Source organism: Megascapheus bottae, chromosome 17 (genome assembly GCF_031878675.1).
Source record: "Megascapheus bottae isolate mThoBot1 chromosome 17, mThoBot2.hap1, whole genome shotgun sequence".
NCBI lineage: Eukaryota > Metazoa > Chordata > Mammalia > Rodentia > Geomyidae > Megascapheus > Megascapheus bottae.
Window position 1 is genome coordinate 28,158,867 of NC_143525.1, and position 15,852 is coordinate 28,174,718.

At 45.5% G+C, this 15,852-nt stretch overlaps 1 protein-coding gene across 1 annotated transcript; it reads left to right on the forward strand.

Annotated features, from left to right (window-relative positions):
- The first annotated feature begins 71 nt into the window (after positions 1-71).
- On the forward strand, positions 72-10,664 carry Mrm3 (mitochondrial rRNA methyltransferase 3). The gene is made up of 4 exons (XM_090350489.1): positions 72-385; positions 845-1,089; positions 4,959-5,120; positions 9,975-10,664. The coding sequence occupies exons 1-4, from the start codon at positions 72-74 to the stop codon at positions 10,514-10,516; spliced, it is 1,263 nt and encodes a 420-aa protein (XP_090206615.1). The 3' UTR covers positions 10,517-10,664.
- The last annotated feature ends 5,188 nt before the right edge of the window (positions 10,665-15,852 follow it).

Below are 15,852 nucleotides of genomic sequence, written 5' to 3' on the forward strand. Positions count from 1 at the left end.
GAGGGCGCGGAGGGCGCGGCGGGCCCTTACGTCACCAGTCCGCGACGGCGCGCTTTCTAGACTCAGGGAAGATGGCGGTGGTGGCGAGGGCTAAGACATGTGTGCTCAGACCCTTGCTGCCTGTGATCCAGATGTGGGACCTCGACGCGCGGCGCTGGGTCCGGGCGCTTCGGCGGACTCCCCTGAAAGTAATGTTCCCATCCGGAGAGGTGGTGGAGCGGAAGCGTCCTCCTAAGAAGCAGCCCCATGAGATGGCGCCTAGGGCCAGTCTGCAGGGGCAGAACCCTCAACCACCGCCTCAGATGTCCTCGTCCCAGACACCTTGCGCCTGGGACGAGGCAGGGCTGCGCTACGATAAGGCCTACCCCGGCGACAAGAGGCTGAGGTGATGCTCCTGAGGCTTGTCGACTATGTCCTTTAATTTATTTATTTTGCCAGTCCTGGGCTTGAACTCAGGGCCTGAGGGCTGTCTTTGGATTTTCTCAAGGCTACAGCTCTACCCCTTGAGCCACAGCACCACTTCCGGCTCTTTCTATGTATGTGGCACCGAGGAATGGAATCTGGGTCCTCATGCATGCTAGGCAGGCACTCTACCACTTGGCCAAACTCCTGGCCTTACTTCCAGTTTTTTCCCCCCACCTTCACTGCGGGCCCGTAAACCTCTCCCTGATGGAATCCTTCCAGCAGCCACCCCGCAGCCTCTTGATATTTTTGTTTTGTCTTTATTATTTGTATTATGCATAATAAGAATCTCCTTTGGAATTTCTGTCTCGGCTAAGTCTGAACTAGTTGTGTCACAATAATAAGGTAATCACTCATCTTTTCTTTTGTTTTTCGTTCACAGTAATGTGATGACAATAGTTAAGTCCAGACCATTTCGCGAAAAGCATGGGAAGATCCTGCTGGAAGGTCATAGGCTGATTGCCGATGCTCTCAAGGCTGGAGCAGTGCCCAGAACTTTCTTTTTTAGCCGTCTGGAATACATCAAGGAGTTACCAGTGGATAAGCTGAAGGATGTCAGCCTCATTAAGGTGAAGTTTGAGGATATCAAGGCTTGGTCCGACGTAGTAGCACCACAAGGAATAATGGGTCAGTGGTTATATAATGTCTCCATAGGTGTAGAAATCTAGAATTTGCTGTTCATATTTAAGACAGTCTTACTCCCAATTCATAATATTACTGCCTAGCCTAATTTCTTTCTCTCTTTCTCTCTCTCTCTCTCTCTCTCTCTCTCTCTCTCTCTCTCTCTCTCTCTCTCTCTCTCTCTTTCCTTTTATTTATTTTTTTGCCAGTCCTGGGCTTGAGCTCAGGGCCTGAGCACTGTCTTCGGACTTTCTCAAGGCTAGAGCTCTACCACTTGAGCCTCAGCACCACTTCCGGTTTTTTTCTATGTATGTGGTACCAAGGAATCGAACCCGGGTCTTCCTGCATGCTAGGCAAGCACTTTAACCACTAGGCCAAACTCCCAGCCCTCTTTTCTTTTTGTCAGTGGTGGGACTTTAACTTTGGGCCTAGGTGCTGCCCCTGAGCTCTTCAGCTCAAGGCTACTGCCCTACCCTTGGACCTGGGAGTTGTCCCTGAGGTCTTCAGCTTAAGGCTACCACCTTACCCTAGAGCCAAGCCTCACTTCCGGAGGTTAATTGGAGATAAGAGTTTCAGGTCCTTTTGTACCTAGGCTGGCTTTGAACTTCGATCCTCAGATTTCAGCCTCATGAGTAGCTAGGATTATAGGCATGAGCCACCGGGCCCTCCTAATCTCTTAAGACATTAAGAAAGGCTTTGCATTTCAGGGTACTTTCAGTGGAGAGTGAAGCCAATTTCTTCCCATCTATAATGTGCCTCTCTGTAGTCTCTAGGAAGAGCCACTCTTCCTCAAACTTTGTATTTTTAGGGAATTTATTCCAGCTTTTAATGTCAGACCAAAAATTGAGAAAGTGCATTTTGAAAAGCTTAGCTCTTTATTTCCACAAAATGTGTGCCAGTATGGTAATAACTGACCCTCCCTGACACCATTTAACATAACTGATAACTGTTTATTCTTCTTCTTTCTTCTTTTTTTTGCCAGTCCTGGGGCTTAAACGCAGCCAGGGTACTGTCCTTGAGCACTTTTACTCAAGGTTATCACTGTCACTTGAGTCACAGCACCACTTACAGCTTTTTCTGTGTATGTGGTACTGAGGAATTGAACCTAGAGCTTCATGAATGCTAGGCAAGCACTGTGCCACTAGCCCAGGCTCCCGATCCAGGAGTCTTTTTTTTTATTTGGTTGAATATAACTTAAGGGTTTTTTGTTTTTTTTTTCCGGCAAGTCCTGGGGCTTGAACTCAGGACCTGAGCACTGTCCTTGGGCAGTGTTAGGCTACAGCTCTACCACTTGAGTCACAGCACCACTTCCAGCTTTTTTCTACATATGTAGTACCCAGGAATTGAACTCCAGTCTTCGTGCATGCTAGGCAAGCACTCTACCACTAGGCCAACTCCCGGCCCCATGGGAACATAATTCTTTGTATCTCCTCATTCTCTCTCTTTCTCCCTCTCTCTTTAAGGAATGGAGCCCATGATCTCTCACATGCTAGGCAGCAGCTCTACTGCCCAGCATGTGAGCATCCTTCAAGGTGATTTTTGAGATTGTCCTGCTATGTATCCCAGGCTGGCCTCCTCCTTCCTCTGCCCCCTGATTACAGGTGTGGGTCACCATGACACCTTTTTACACCTTGTTTGAAATTGCATTAAATATTTAAGACATGAGAACCAAATGGCAATAAGCAGAGGTTTCCGATGTTGGAGATTTACTTTCAAGGTTTTAAGTCCTACCAGTTGTACAATGTGTATTCCCTATTTGGGTTCATTGTGTAATTCCATCCCTGAACTATGCAGCCATTTACAGAGAGAAAAGGTTTTAGGGGACCATTTTTTCTCTTGTCTCATAAGTCAGAGATTTGTGCCCTTCCATGTGGAACCTTTAGTCCCAAGGTGCATTACTAAAGTACTCAAGAGTTGCTTAGCTATATAGCCATACTCTGATTTATTATATCTATTTAATTCCTACTCTGTTCTTCAACTATCACTCACTCTTACTGTGTGTGTTACTTTGGGCATGGTCAGCCATCTTAGGTAGCTTCCATTGTACTAAATGATGACTGATTTCTCCTTCTTCTTTCTTCTTCCTCCTTCTTCCTTCTTCTTGCCAGTCCTGGGGACTAAACTCTGGGTCTGAGCATTGTCCTTGGGCTTTTCTCAAGGCTAGAGCTCTATCACCACTACCAGCTTTTTCTGTATATGTATTACCTAGGAATTGAACCTGGGTCTTAGTGCATACTAGGCAAGCACTCTACCACCAGGTTAAACTCCTAGCCCATTTTGTGTGATAAGAAAACTGCATATTATTCAGCTTACCCATATGATGCTCTATTTTAGATCTGAGAGGGTAAAGGGAAACATAGAAACTAGCTGTACTTGTCAAACTTCAAGTTCTCTCTAAAACCCACTAACGAGCCTTGAGAAGAAATGGGTTCTAATCACACAGATGTCCAAGTAAAAGTTAAAGGCCTAAGATCTCCTGTCATTGTGACTCTGAAGTGCAAGATTTTTATAGTACACATGACATTTATGCCTAATGCCATGACGGAGCCTTCATTGCTTGTGTTGGCTCTGGAAAGAATCCTGTTTTTCACTATTGTTTCAGTATAATACTTTGTTCCTTTGCTAACTTGTAACTTGTTTACTAGAGTGATGATATGAAGTAATATGCTTATAAAATTAAAAAGATCAGTCCTTAAGAGCAAGTTCACAAAGGGAGTTGAATCCTTGTTTGATATTAAGTTCTTAAAATAGTATCTGGCCAAAAAAAAATGTTATATGCTATTATCACCTCTCTAGTACTAGGATTAATAAAGGAATTTGCTGTGACTATGTGGCTAACCCATCGGAATTTCATATACTCAGAGACCACTGTTACTTTAGTATTAGCCTTTTCTCAGTTTCTCCCTTTCCTGCTAAATTCTTTGGCTTTGTAAGCTAGAGGGTACAGTAAAGTGATGATTGAGGTGAGAACTTTCATTAAGAAGGCCACTTAGGGGTTGGGAGTTTTGCTTAATGGCAGAGTGCTTGCCTACCATGCATGAATACCCGGGTTCGATTCCTCTGTACCACAAACAAAAAATAAGCTGGAAGTGGTGCTGTCGCTCAAGTGGTAGACCTCTAGCCTTGAGAAAGCCCAAGAAGAGTGCTTGGGCCCTGAGTTCAAGCCAGGACTAGGAAAAAAAAAAAGACAGCCACCTAGGTATCCTAAGCCCTTTGAAAGGCCTTCCCCAGCTTGTAGACCTTCAGCATGAGATTCATATTACTCAGCTCCTCCCACCACCATCACCTGGCCTGATTGTTGTTTGAATGTTTTGTCAGAATGTATGTGCATAATATACAATTGTGTAAATAATGGTAAGATGGGCTGGTGACTCACACTTGTAATCCTAGCTTCTCAGGAAGCTGAAATCTAAGAATCACAGTTCAAAGCCAGGCTGGGCACAAAAGTCCGAGAGACTTTTTTTTTTTTTTTTTTTTTAAAACCGGACTTCAACTCTCGGCCTGGGTGCTGTCCCTGAGCTCTCTGGCTCAAGTCTATGGCCCTACCCTTGAGCCACAGTGCTACTTCCAGCTTTTCTAAGTATGTGGTACTGAGGAATTGAACTCAGGTCTTCCTGTATGCTAGGTAAGCACTCTACCACTAGGCCAAACTCCTAGCCCCAAGTTCAGAGGCTCTCATCTTCAATTAATTACCAGAAAACCAGAAATGGCGCTGTGACTCAAGTGGTAGAGCACTAGCCTTGAGCTGAAGAGCTGAGGGCTAGTGCCCAGGTCCAGAGTTCAAACCTCACGACTGAGCAAAAAAAACCTAATAGTAAATGAAAAGACTATTCCCAGTGCCCACATCAGATTAATTTTCTGTGTTGTTTCCTCAGGGATTTTTGCCAAACCCGACCATGTTAAGATGACATATCCAGAGCTTCACCACTCCGTGCCATTGTTGTTGATTTGTGACAATCTCCGTGACCCTGGGAACCTGGGGACAATTCTAAGATCTGCAGCAGGAGCAGGCTGCAGCAAAGTATTGCTTACAAAAGGTAAGAGCACCCATGACCAGGTAGACTGGCCCACCACTTTCATGTAAGTGAGAGCTGTGAGCAGACGTGTTCTGAATATTAGACATGGCCCTTTGTAGTTTTTTGGTCAGTTGTGGGCTTTGAACTTGGGGTCTAGGTGCTGTCTCTGAACTTCTTTGTGCTAAAGGCTAGTATTCTATCACTTGAGCCACAATGCCATATCCAGTTTTTGAGTGGTTAATTAGAGACAAGAGTCTCTAGGGACTTTTCTGCCTGGGCTGGCTTTGAACCTTTAGCCCTTAGATATCAGCCTCCTGAGTAGTTAGGATTACAGGTGTGAGCCACTGGCACCCAGCCCTTTAGTAGTTTTATGTAGTGTTGACAAATGTCAGTTCCTTCATCTGTATGGCTGGAATAATAGAATCTTCTCCATATGTCTTTTTTTTCCTTTTTTTTGGCCAGGCCTGGGGCTTGAACTCAGGGCCTGAGCACTGTCCTTGGGCTTTCTCAAGGCTAGCACTCTACCACTTGAGCCATAGCACCACTTCCAGCTTTTTCCATGTATGTGGTACCAAGGAATCGAACCCAGGTCTTAGTGCATACTAGGCAAGCAGCATTCTACCACTAGGCCAAACTCCTGGCCCATATGTTCATTTTTTTTGCCAGTCATGGGGTTTGCACTCAGGGCCTGAGCACTGTCCTTGAACTTTTCTCAAGGCTAGAGCTCTACCACTTGAGCCACGACACCACTGCCAGCTTTTTGCTATATATGTGGTACCAAGGAATCGAACCTGGGTCTTCGTGCATGCTAAAGCAAGCATTTTACCACTAGGCCAAACTCCTGGCCCCCATTTTTGAGGACTATTTTTTGCCTGGCACAATGAATACTTCAGGATTTTTTTTTTTGGTGGGTCTTGGGGCTTGGCCTGGGTGCTATCTTGAGCTCTTCAGCTCAAGGCTACCACCCTACCCTTGATTCAAGCCCCACTTCCCCCTTTCTAGAGGTTAATTGGAGATAAGAGTCTCAGGTCTGGGGCCGGGAGTTTGGCCTAGTGGTTAAAGTGCTTGCCTAGCATGCATGAAGACCTGGGTTCGATTCCTTGGTACCACATATAGAAAAAAAAAAAAGCCGGAGGTGGTGCTGAGGCTCAAGTGGTACAGCTCTAGCCTTGAGAAAGTCCAAGGACAGTGCTCAGGCCGTGAGCTCCAGCCCAGGACTGGAAAAAAAAAAAAAAAAAAAGAGTCTCAGGTCCTTTTGTGCCTGGGCTGGCTTTGAACCTTGATCCTCTGATCTCAGCCTCCTGTGATTTTTTTTTTTTTTTTTTTTTTTGTCCATCCTGGGGCTTGACCTCAGGGCCTGGGTACTGTCCTTGGACACATTTTTGCTCAAGGCTAGCACTTTGCCACTTGAGCCACAGGACCACTTCCGGCTTTTTCTGTGTATGTGGTTCTGCGGAATTGAACCCAGGACTTTGTGCATGCTGAGCTCTCTTATCCACTAGGCCACGCTCCTGGCCATATTGGGTTGACTTTTTAAAATTTACTTTGAAACCTGCTAATTTATTAAGGAGAGAATTTAAAATCTACCTGGGTACCAGTATCTCACACGTTACCATAGCTATGCAGGAAGCTGAGATCTGAGGCTTGCAATTTGAAGCCAGTTGGCAGGAAAGTTTGTTAGACTCTTAACTCCAACTAACTGCCAAAAAGCTAGAAGTGGAGCTGTGGCTCAAGTGGTAGAGCACTAGCCTTGAGCTCAAAAGCTCAGGGACAGTGGCCAGGTCCTGAGTTCAAGCCCAAGAATTGGCACAAAGAAAAAAAAAAAGAATTTTAAAATCAGTTAAGAGTAAAGAAATCAATTTCCCTCCCTGGTACTGGGATGGGAACTCTGACCTCAAGCTCACTTGGCTTGTTTGCTTATAAATGGCAGTTTCCCACTTGAACTACTCTTTCTACTTTCAGCTTTTTGCTTGTTAGAGATAGATTACTGATTTTTCTGTCTAGGATGGGTTCAAACCCAAGATCCTTCAAGTCTTAGCCTGTTGCGTAGTAAGGATTACAAGCATGTGTCACCAGTGCCTGCGACTTTTTTATTGTAGGGCTGCCAGCTTTAACACTTGTTTCCATGTCCTTAATTTACTGATCTTGAGTTCTGTTGTAGAGTGTGTGGGCTCTTCCTAACCCTTGAAGAGAGGAAGGCTGGTATCAAAGTGATTATGCTGTTGTGATGCATTTCCCTTAGCCTCAGGGAAATATAGTCACCCAAGTCATGGACAAATTGGTCTCCTTTTTTCTTCTTGCCTGAAGCAGGGATTAATAGGCTTGGTTACTCAGGCTTGCCAAGTAGTTGGGACACGCCTAAGATGCATGTTACATCCTGGGAGTAGAGAAGGGAGCATTTCACTCATTAGTAACACCCAAGCTACCATTAAATACAAATTAATAGTGGCAGCTATTGCTGAGACTTGCCTAAATTGCTCCTTTCAACTCTTTCTGGAAATGCCCTCTTGGAGTACAGTTCCCTGCCAGGCTGAATCAGTACCCCTCCCACTCCACTGATAGTAGGGATGTACTGCAAGCCCTGTTTTTCTCAGTGGTACTGTTGGCTGAAGTGAAAGAGTAGGAAGTACTTGTGTGGGCCGTGTTAAGGACAGAAGGAGGAAGGAAGTTTCACTTTACTCCCTACTCATTAAGTGAAGGGCCAGACTAGACAGCTTACAAATATGAGCTATCTCCCCCTGGGTCCTGGAACTTAAACTCAGGGCATGAGTGTTATCCCTGAGCTTTTTGTTCAAGGCTAGCACTCTATCAGTTTTTGGCCACAGCACCACTTCCAGCTTTTTCTGAGTAGTTTATTATAGATAAGAGTCTTACGGACTTTTCTGCCCAGTCTGGCTTTGAACCACAGTCCTCATATTTCAGCCTCCTTTGTAGATAGTGTTACAGGTATGAGCCCCCTGTATTCAACTTTTCTCCACTTTTTTTTTTGGGGGGGGGGGTCTTATGGGGCTTAGACTTCTGGGTCTGGGCCCTGTCCCTGAGCTCATCAGCTCAAGGCTACTGCCCTACTCCTTGAGCCATAGTGCCACTTCTGATGGTTAACTGGAAATGAGTCTCATAGACTTTAGTGCCTGGGCTGGCTTGGAACCGTAATCCTCAGATCTCAGCCTCCTGAGTAGCTAGGATTACAGGCGTGAGCCATTGCGCCTGGCTTTTCCATGTTTTATTCTTCTTTATAAGTCTGGTCTACCTAGTTTTATTTTCTCCTGCACTTGGTTACCTTTTAAGATAACTTGTTACAGGGAGATTTAAACTAGGGAGTTAGGTACATGACATAGTGCTGATGCAGTTCCATGTTTATGCCATCTCATCCATAGTAGATGCTGGGAAAGGTCAGGTGTCTGCTATGCAGCGGGTGTTAGACCTGACTGTATGTGAGACTATATTCACTGCTACATGAGAAAAAAAGAGATGCAGGAGGGACAGGGCTACTGCTGGGTTCAGGCTCTGACTTCCCCTTGGTTTCCCTGCTACCTGATGTGCTCCAATCTAGATTGAACATTAAAGCCAAGGGGGGGGGGGTTATCTAAATAATGAATCAGATTCAGTTTTGCTCAAAAATCTTTCAGTGTTATATAGTCTTCTGAAAAATCCGAAATGTCTCAGTTTAGCATATTCAGCCTTTAAAATTGGCCACTGTCTGCTTCCCATCTCCTTTTCCAGCTGGCCTACTTACCTGCTTGCTGCTCTTAGACTGAGGCTCTCCTCTTTCTCTGAATTGCCTTCTGCCTGTATCTTTCTCCAACAAGATTCTCTTGGCCAGGTACTGGTGGATCACCCCAATAATCCTACCTTCTCAGGAGACTGATATCAGAGGATCACGGTTCAAAGCCAGCCCAGGCAGAAAGTCTCTGAGACCTTTTTTCCCCCCAGTCCCGGGACTTGAACTCAGGGTTTGAGCACTGTCCTTGGACTTTCTCAAGGCTAGCACTTTACCACTTGAGCCACAGCACCACTTCCCACCTTTTCTATAGATGTGGCACCAAAGAATAGAACCTCAGTCTGTGTGCATGCTAGGAAAGCACTCTACCACTAGGCCAAACTCCTGGCCCCCCTGAAACTCTTAACTACTAGAAAACCAGAAGTGACACTGTAGTTCAAAGTGGTAGAGCGCTAGCCTAGCAAAAGAGCTCAGGGATAGCACCCAGGCCCTGAGTTCAAGCTCCACGACTGACAAAAAAAAAGTTCTTTAAGGACTCATTTAGCAGCTGGACACAGTGACTCAAGCCTGTACTACTAGCTACTTGGGAGTTAAGAGATTGGAGGTGGGCAAGGTAGCACATGCCTGTTACCTAGCTACAGGAGAAGCACAGTGGCTAGGCCAGCAGCATGTACCTGTCATACTCATACTGTGATATAGGGAAGCACAAATAGGAGTATAGTCTGTCCTGACCTGAGCATGAAGCTAGACCCTGTCTGGAAAATACCAATGAAAAAAGTGTCCCCCTATTAAAAAAAAAAAAACTAGCTCACTGTCCTGTGGTCTCTTAGATGGATGTTCAGGGTTTTTCCTGAAAGCTTCACTTTACACAGGATTTCTGTTAGCCTGTTCATGTCACCCAATGAACCATTGTCTTATCATCCACTATACCCTGAAAAGGCCTGAGGGTGGTTTAATTTCTCGTAGTATTATAGTGTCATCTGGATGAACGAAGTCTACTTTCTGTGCTATTGAGGAATCCTACAGTCTCTAGTTTAAGAATGCTCTAGTAGAAATACTTGTGTTGTATCTCTTGATCCAGAATTTATCTCATTTACTCCACAGGCCTTTATTTTGGGAAGGTTTGTTAAATGTTGATTGTGTCCTTGTTTTAGGCTGTGTGGATGTCTGGGAGCCCAAAGTGCTGCGGGCAGGAATGGGGGCCCATTTTCAGGTTCCCATTATCAACAATCTCGAATGGGAAACAGTGCCCAATTACTTGCCTCCAGATACTCGAGTCTATGTGGCAGACAACTGTGGGCTGTATGCCCAGGCCCAAGTAGCTAATAAAGCTGGTGGCCACACCAAAGGGGCTGATCGGCGATTCCTCAAGTTTCACAAGAATGAAGAAAAGGATGTAGACATTGGAACTGACTGGCTCCCTGAACTGGAGGTCCAGAATTATGACTTGGACTGGACAGAGGCTCCAGCAGCTGTGGTGATAGGTGGGGAGACCCAAGGAGTGAGCCTGGAGTCTCTTCAGTTGGCTGAGAGCACTGGGGGCAAGAGGCTGCTGATTCCTGTGGTACCTGGTGTGGATAGCTTGAACTCAGCCATGGCCGCGAGCATCCTGCTTTTCGAGGGGAGAAGGCAGCTGCGGGTAAGGTTAGAAGGAACAGGAGTTTCCACTGAGAGGGGATTGGAAGCTCTCAGGTAAAGGATGCCGCCTCCTCCTGCTTCCCCTGGGACATGTAGGGGGCAGGATAGAGGCATTGCTGCAATTATATGCTTAGTAGGAAAATAAACACTTTTATTAGTTTCTGCCTTTCCTCATAAACAAGATTAAATGGTTTTTGTTTTTGTTTTCTTTTGTGCTGGTACTGGGGCTTGAAATCAGGGCTTTTGCCTGCTTTGGCTTGGCTTCCTTGACCAAGGTTTGTGCTCTACTATGTGTAACATAGCTCTATTTCTGTCTTTTTGCCAATGGAAAAGAGTCTGATGGACCCGAACTGGCTTTGGACCTCCATCCTTAGATCTTAGCCTTCTGAATAGCTAGGATTATAATGGGTGTCATATGCCACCTATTTTTCCAGTGCCTAGCAAAATTCTTAAGATCTTCATTTTCTCCAATTTGGGGGTTAGAGTGATGGTCCATTTTGGACCAGCTCATAAGTGTTTTGTATGACTAGGTACTAGGTCTAGGTTAGCTTGAGTCACATGTCTGACTATTGATCAATAGCAAATAAACTCCTGGGAAGATGGAACCAGAAGACTATATTAAAAACATTTCATTTAAAGCCAGGCACAGTGACTCACGCTTGTCATCCTAGCTACTCAGGAGGCTGAGAAGTGAGGATCAAGGTTCAAAGCCAGCCTGGGCACAAAAGAACCTGAGATACTTATCTCCAATTAACCTCTAAAAAATAGGAAGTGGGGCTTGGCTCAAGGATAGGGTGGTAGCCTTGAGTTGAAGAGCTCAGGGACAGTGCCTAGGCCTAGTTCAAGTCCCATGACCCACCCAAAAATAAATAGTAATAATAAATTAAAAATTTAAAAATGTTTCATTTAAGTGTGGTCTGTGAATCTTAGTATCTTTTCATCTTGAGCTTAGTGATAATAATCCAGGAAGTACAGGTTGTGCATGTGGAGGCAAATATTCTTGGGGCTTGGTTGTGTTTTTGTCTTGATTTCAACAGCACTGTCTGTATGTCTTGTTTGTCTGTCTGTCCTTTCCCCCTTCCTTTGCTGGGGGATAGAAGAAATAGTTAATTCACCAAGTTAGAAGTAACTTTTTGAGAACTGAGCAAAAAAGGAAGAAACTGAACTTTATCCTGCAATCTGTAGGAATGTGTTACCCATTTTATCTGTTAGCCTTAGTTTTGTAGCACCTGGTTAAGTTAATGAGATACTGACTGGGTACATGGCGTATGTACCCGTCATTCTCAACAGCATGAGGAAACACAGTAATAGGACTACAGCCTGGGCATAAAATATGTGGAAATAGCCAATGCAGAAAAGGGCTGGAAGTGTGAGTCAAGTAGCAGAGTCCCTGTCTAGTTCGTTCAAGGACTTGAGTTCATTCCCCAGTGGTAGGATGCTGTCTCAAGAGGACCCCTCTGAAATTAGAGTGTCTGAAGAGCCAGGGACCAGGGAAAGCTGCTCTTTGTCTGCCAAGTGCCAGGCAGGAGACAGCCAGGGAGGTAAGGACAAATGCACAGGGGTCCAAGAACTGCTTTTCCAACCCCAGAGAATAGGGCTGGAGCTGAGGCTGAGTATGGTTGTACAACTCCCTTACAGTGGCTTCAGTGGTTTGGATTTTGTGGGAAGCAGGCAGCTGTGCATTCCAGGGGGACTGAATTGCCAACACGCCCAAGAGCCTTGGACCACCCACCTTTCCACTCCCCTTGGCTTCCAAGTAAAACCTCATCTTAAGAGAACTATGTGGACAACCATGCTGTGTCCCTAGTGCAAACACGTGGGAGTGTTTGCCTAGGGTTTTGCACAGGTGTTCAATGCAGGTGACCCACACATTCTCGAGACTCCTCCCAGCCAGTTTGTTAGAAAGCAGAGGAATCCAAAGCCCTTTATGTTACTGTTGCTCACCAAGGTTCAGGCACAATCTCCAGGCAGTGGCTGAAGAGGACTGCATTGAGTGACTCAAGCTGGCTGGCTCTGGAGGGCAGCCCAGAGAATCACATAGCTGTTTGCCAACAGTTATGTTTTCCCCTCAACAGCTTAGTAAGATGCTAAGGAAACAAGTCAGTAAAAGAAAGGTCACATCTTTCTACATGAAGCCAGTTTCCTGCAATGTGTTGCCACTGGCTTACAAAATAAAAAAAAAAAAAAAACCCCACAAAAACCCCAAAACAGAAAAAACACTAGAGCCGGGTATGGTGGCTCACGTCTGTAATCTTTGCTACTCAGGAGGCTGAGATCTGAGGACCAAGGTTCAAAGCCAGTCCGGCACTAAAAAATAGTCTGTGAGACTCATCTCCAGTTAATCACCAAAAATGGGAAGTAGCACTGTGCTTCAAGGGGTAGGCAGTAACCTTGAGCTGAAAGGCTCAGGAACAACAAGCCCAAGCCGAGTTCAAGTCCCACATCCATTAACAACAACAAAAACCCACCCGTATGGTATCCTTGAGAAAAACAGCAGTATGAGGGACTGGGAGTTTGGCCTAGTGGCAGAGTGCTTGCCTAGCATGCGTGAAAACCCAGGTTCGATTCCTCAGTACCATATATTTAGAAAAACAGCTAGAAATGCTGTAGCTCAAGTGGTAGCGCTCTAGCTTTGAGAAAGCCCATGGACAGTGCTCAAGCCCTGAATTCAGGGCCAGGACTGGCAAAGAAAGAAAAAAAGCAGTGTGAAACATTGAAAAGTAACTCTTAAGCCCATTTTACCATGGGGATAAAGGAAAGAGAAGGTTGTGCAATGCATGAGTATAAATTTAACCTAGGGCAGAAGCACCAGAGGCAAATTATCCTTCCCTTTGAGTGATTATAAAAGACCAGTGGTAGCTGATTTTTAATTTTCTGAGGTTAGAAAATCCCTATCATGAACGACCAGTTTTGAGGTAAGTGTTTGCTCTGTCACCATTTCCTCAGTAAATACAAATGGAATACATGACAAAAATCAGGAGTGCTGGTCTAGCTTTTCGTCTTTGCATGGCTTGTAGCAGTCCACATGGCCACAAGGTGGCAGGCTGAGCCTTAGAATCCACTCACAAAGTTTAAGAGCTGTTCGGGACTTTTCCTGGGCTTTGTTGTTGTAAAGAGGAAAAGAGTCAATTGTGTCTCCATCAAACAGCATTTTTCAAGCTTGGATTGTCTCATATAATATTGGCAGAAATAAGAAGCTGAAGTGAAACTGAACTAAAAAAGAGAAAGGGGACAGAAATGGGAAGGAATAAAACTGGCATGGCTCTTTCCTGTATATCTGGATTGCAGCCCTGGGTGGGCATTCAGGTCCAATGTCCCAGTGGAGGCCACACCTGCTGCTAGCTCCTGGGGAGAATCTCATTCATTTTGACCCAAGGGGAAACATCTCTGGAGACCTTTCACACTTGCCCCAGGGATCCCAGATGCTCCAGATGCCACTGTCATCCAAGCTAGACAGCACTGAGCTCCTGTAATCCCCCATACAAAGGCTCCCAAAACAGCACGACCTGAGGGTGCCCAGCTAGGCCGGAAGATGACTAGCTGCACTGCATGGCCTGGGGCCTCTGTCGGCCCAGCCGCCTCCCAGCTGCTCATAGAATAGCCTCCACTTAGGCTCTTGTATTTTCAAGAAGGCTCTCACCTCCACATTTTTCCTCAGTGAATGTACAATGTGATCAACTGCAAAGTAGACCAGTGTCACATCAGCAGTCGGGCAGTTGAGCCCACTGATGTGAAGAAAGCCCTTACTGGAAGCCTCATCAGGACCTGCCGATGCTCAACAGCAAGTATGAGGATCTGTTCCTCCTCTCAAACTGGGAATTCCCAATGTCTGAGGGAAGAGCAGCTTCCTAATTGGGACCCCATTGCCGGTGCTCGGGTGCTGCTTCCTCAAAGTACAAGGAGGGGTCTGGGCACCAGTGGCTTGTGCCTGTAATCCTAGCTCTCAGGAGACGGAAATCTGAGGAACCTGGATCAAAGCCAGACTGAGCATGAAAGTCTGTGAGACTCCTACCTCTAATTCACTTTAAAAAATCAAGTGGAATTGTAGTGAGCAAAAGAAACTTGGGGATAGGGCCCAGGGTCCTGAATTCAAGCCCCAGAACTGGCACCTACTCCCCACCCCTGGAAAAAAAAAAAAAGCAAGGAAACAGATGGGAGTAATGACGGTTACTCCACGGGGATAGGAAGGGAAGCAGACATTGAATGCAGGCCTATATGAGCAGGGCTTCCTCTGATATCCACAGGACATAAAATTTTTGGCCGTGGGTTCTAAGGTCATATCTCCTGAATCCTACTTCCAATGTGAGAGTTATGAGCACCCAGGAACCGTGACCCAAGGCCACTGCTGCTTTGGGCAATACATTGGGCAGACAATGGCTTTTACAAATTAGCAGTGTGTTTAATAGGAATCAAAGTGTTCCTTGGAATGAGTTTCCCTCACATCTATTTACATATTTCTGGCTTGGGAAGTATCCCAAAACACTGAGGGAGTGGGCCACACTAGTGCCTTGAAAAATGAAGCATGTTTACCTTCATCCTTTTATATGTAAGAGAAATCCCAGCCCAGCCTTTTTTTTCCTGGAAAACCTTTCAACCACCACACATACTCACAGGCAATAGACATGAACAATGAAGCTCACAGTCAGTGGTTTAAGGGTTTTTCCTTCAGCAGTCTACTTGGAGAAAAGGGCAAGCTCTTTCTTGTCCCTGTTGGCACTGGCAATGGGAGATGTAGGAGAAGTGCTTACTTCAATAGAACTTAGGGGCCAACTTGAAAAATATTGGCTCAGAGCCCTTAGGTTAATCCTGACTCCTAAGGTCTCAGGAGCACCCTGGAACTTCAGCATTCCCTGGACATTGTCACCTCAGTATCTGTAACCACAGTGGCACTGCATCAACACTGGGCACCTTCCAAATTGGCCAAAGAAATGGCACTCTGTCTGCCCCCTGCATGATGGGACAGACGCTCACTCAGGCTCCCCCAGTGAGATAACTCTATCTGCATATTTCTACGTGTGTGTACACACGCATGACTTTTGCCTTATACTCACCAACTCAACACCATATAGAGCCATCTTCTGCTGTCTGTTTTATTGCTGGATTTGCTACCTAGAGCATGGCAGCAAGATGGAAAACAGCTTTTTAGTGACTTTAATTAGACAACAGGAAAAAAAAAAGTCTTGACTGAAAATTACCACTTGAAACACGTTGATGCCAAAAAAAAAAAAAAAAAAAAGAAAGAAAAAGAAAAGAGAGCAGTGGTGGCTCCCTGTGTGTGCTGACCTAAGTCACAGCCACTGATTTCCAGGCTACGTGGAGATGGGAGGCTAGATAACAGAGGCTGCTCTTCCTAGCATTTCCTTTCAACACAGCATCTACCTGCAGAGCTAATCC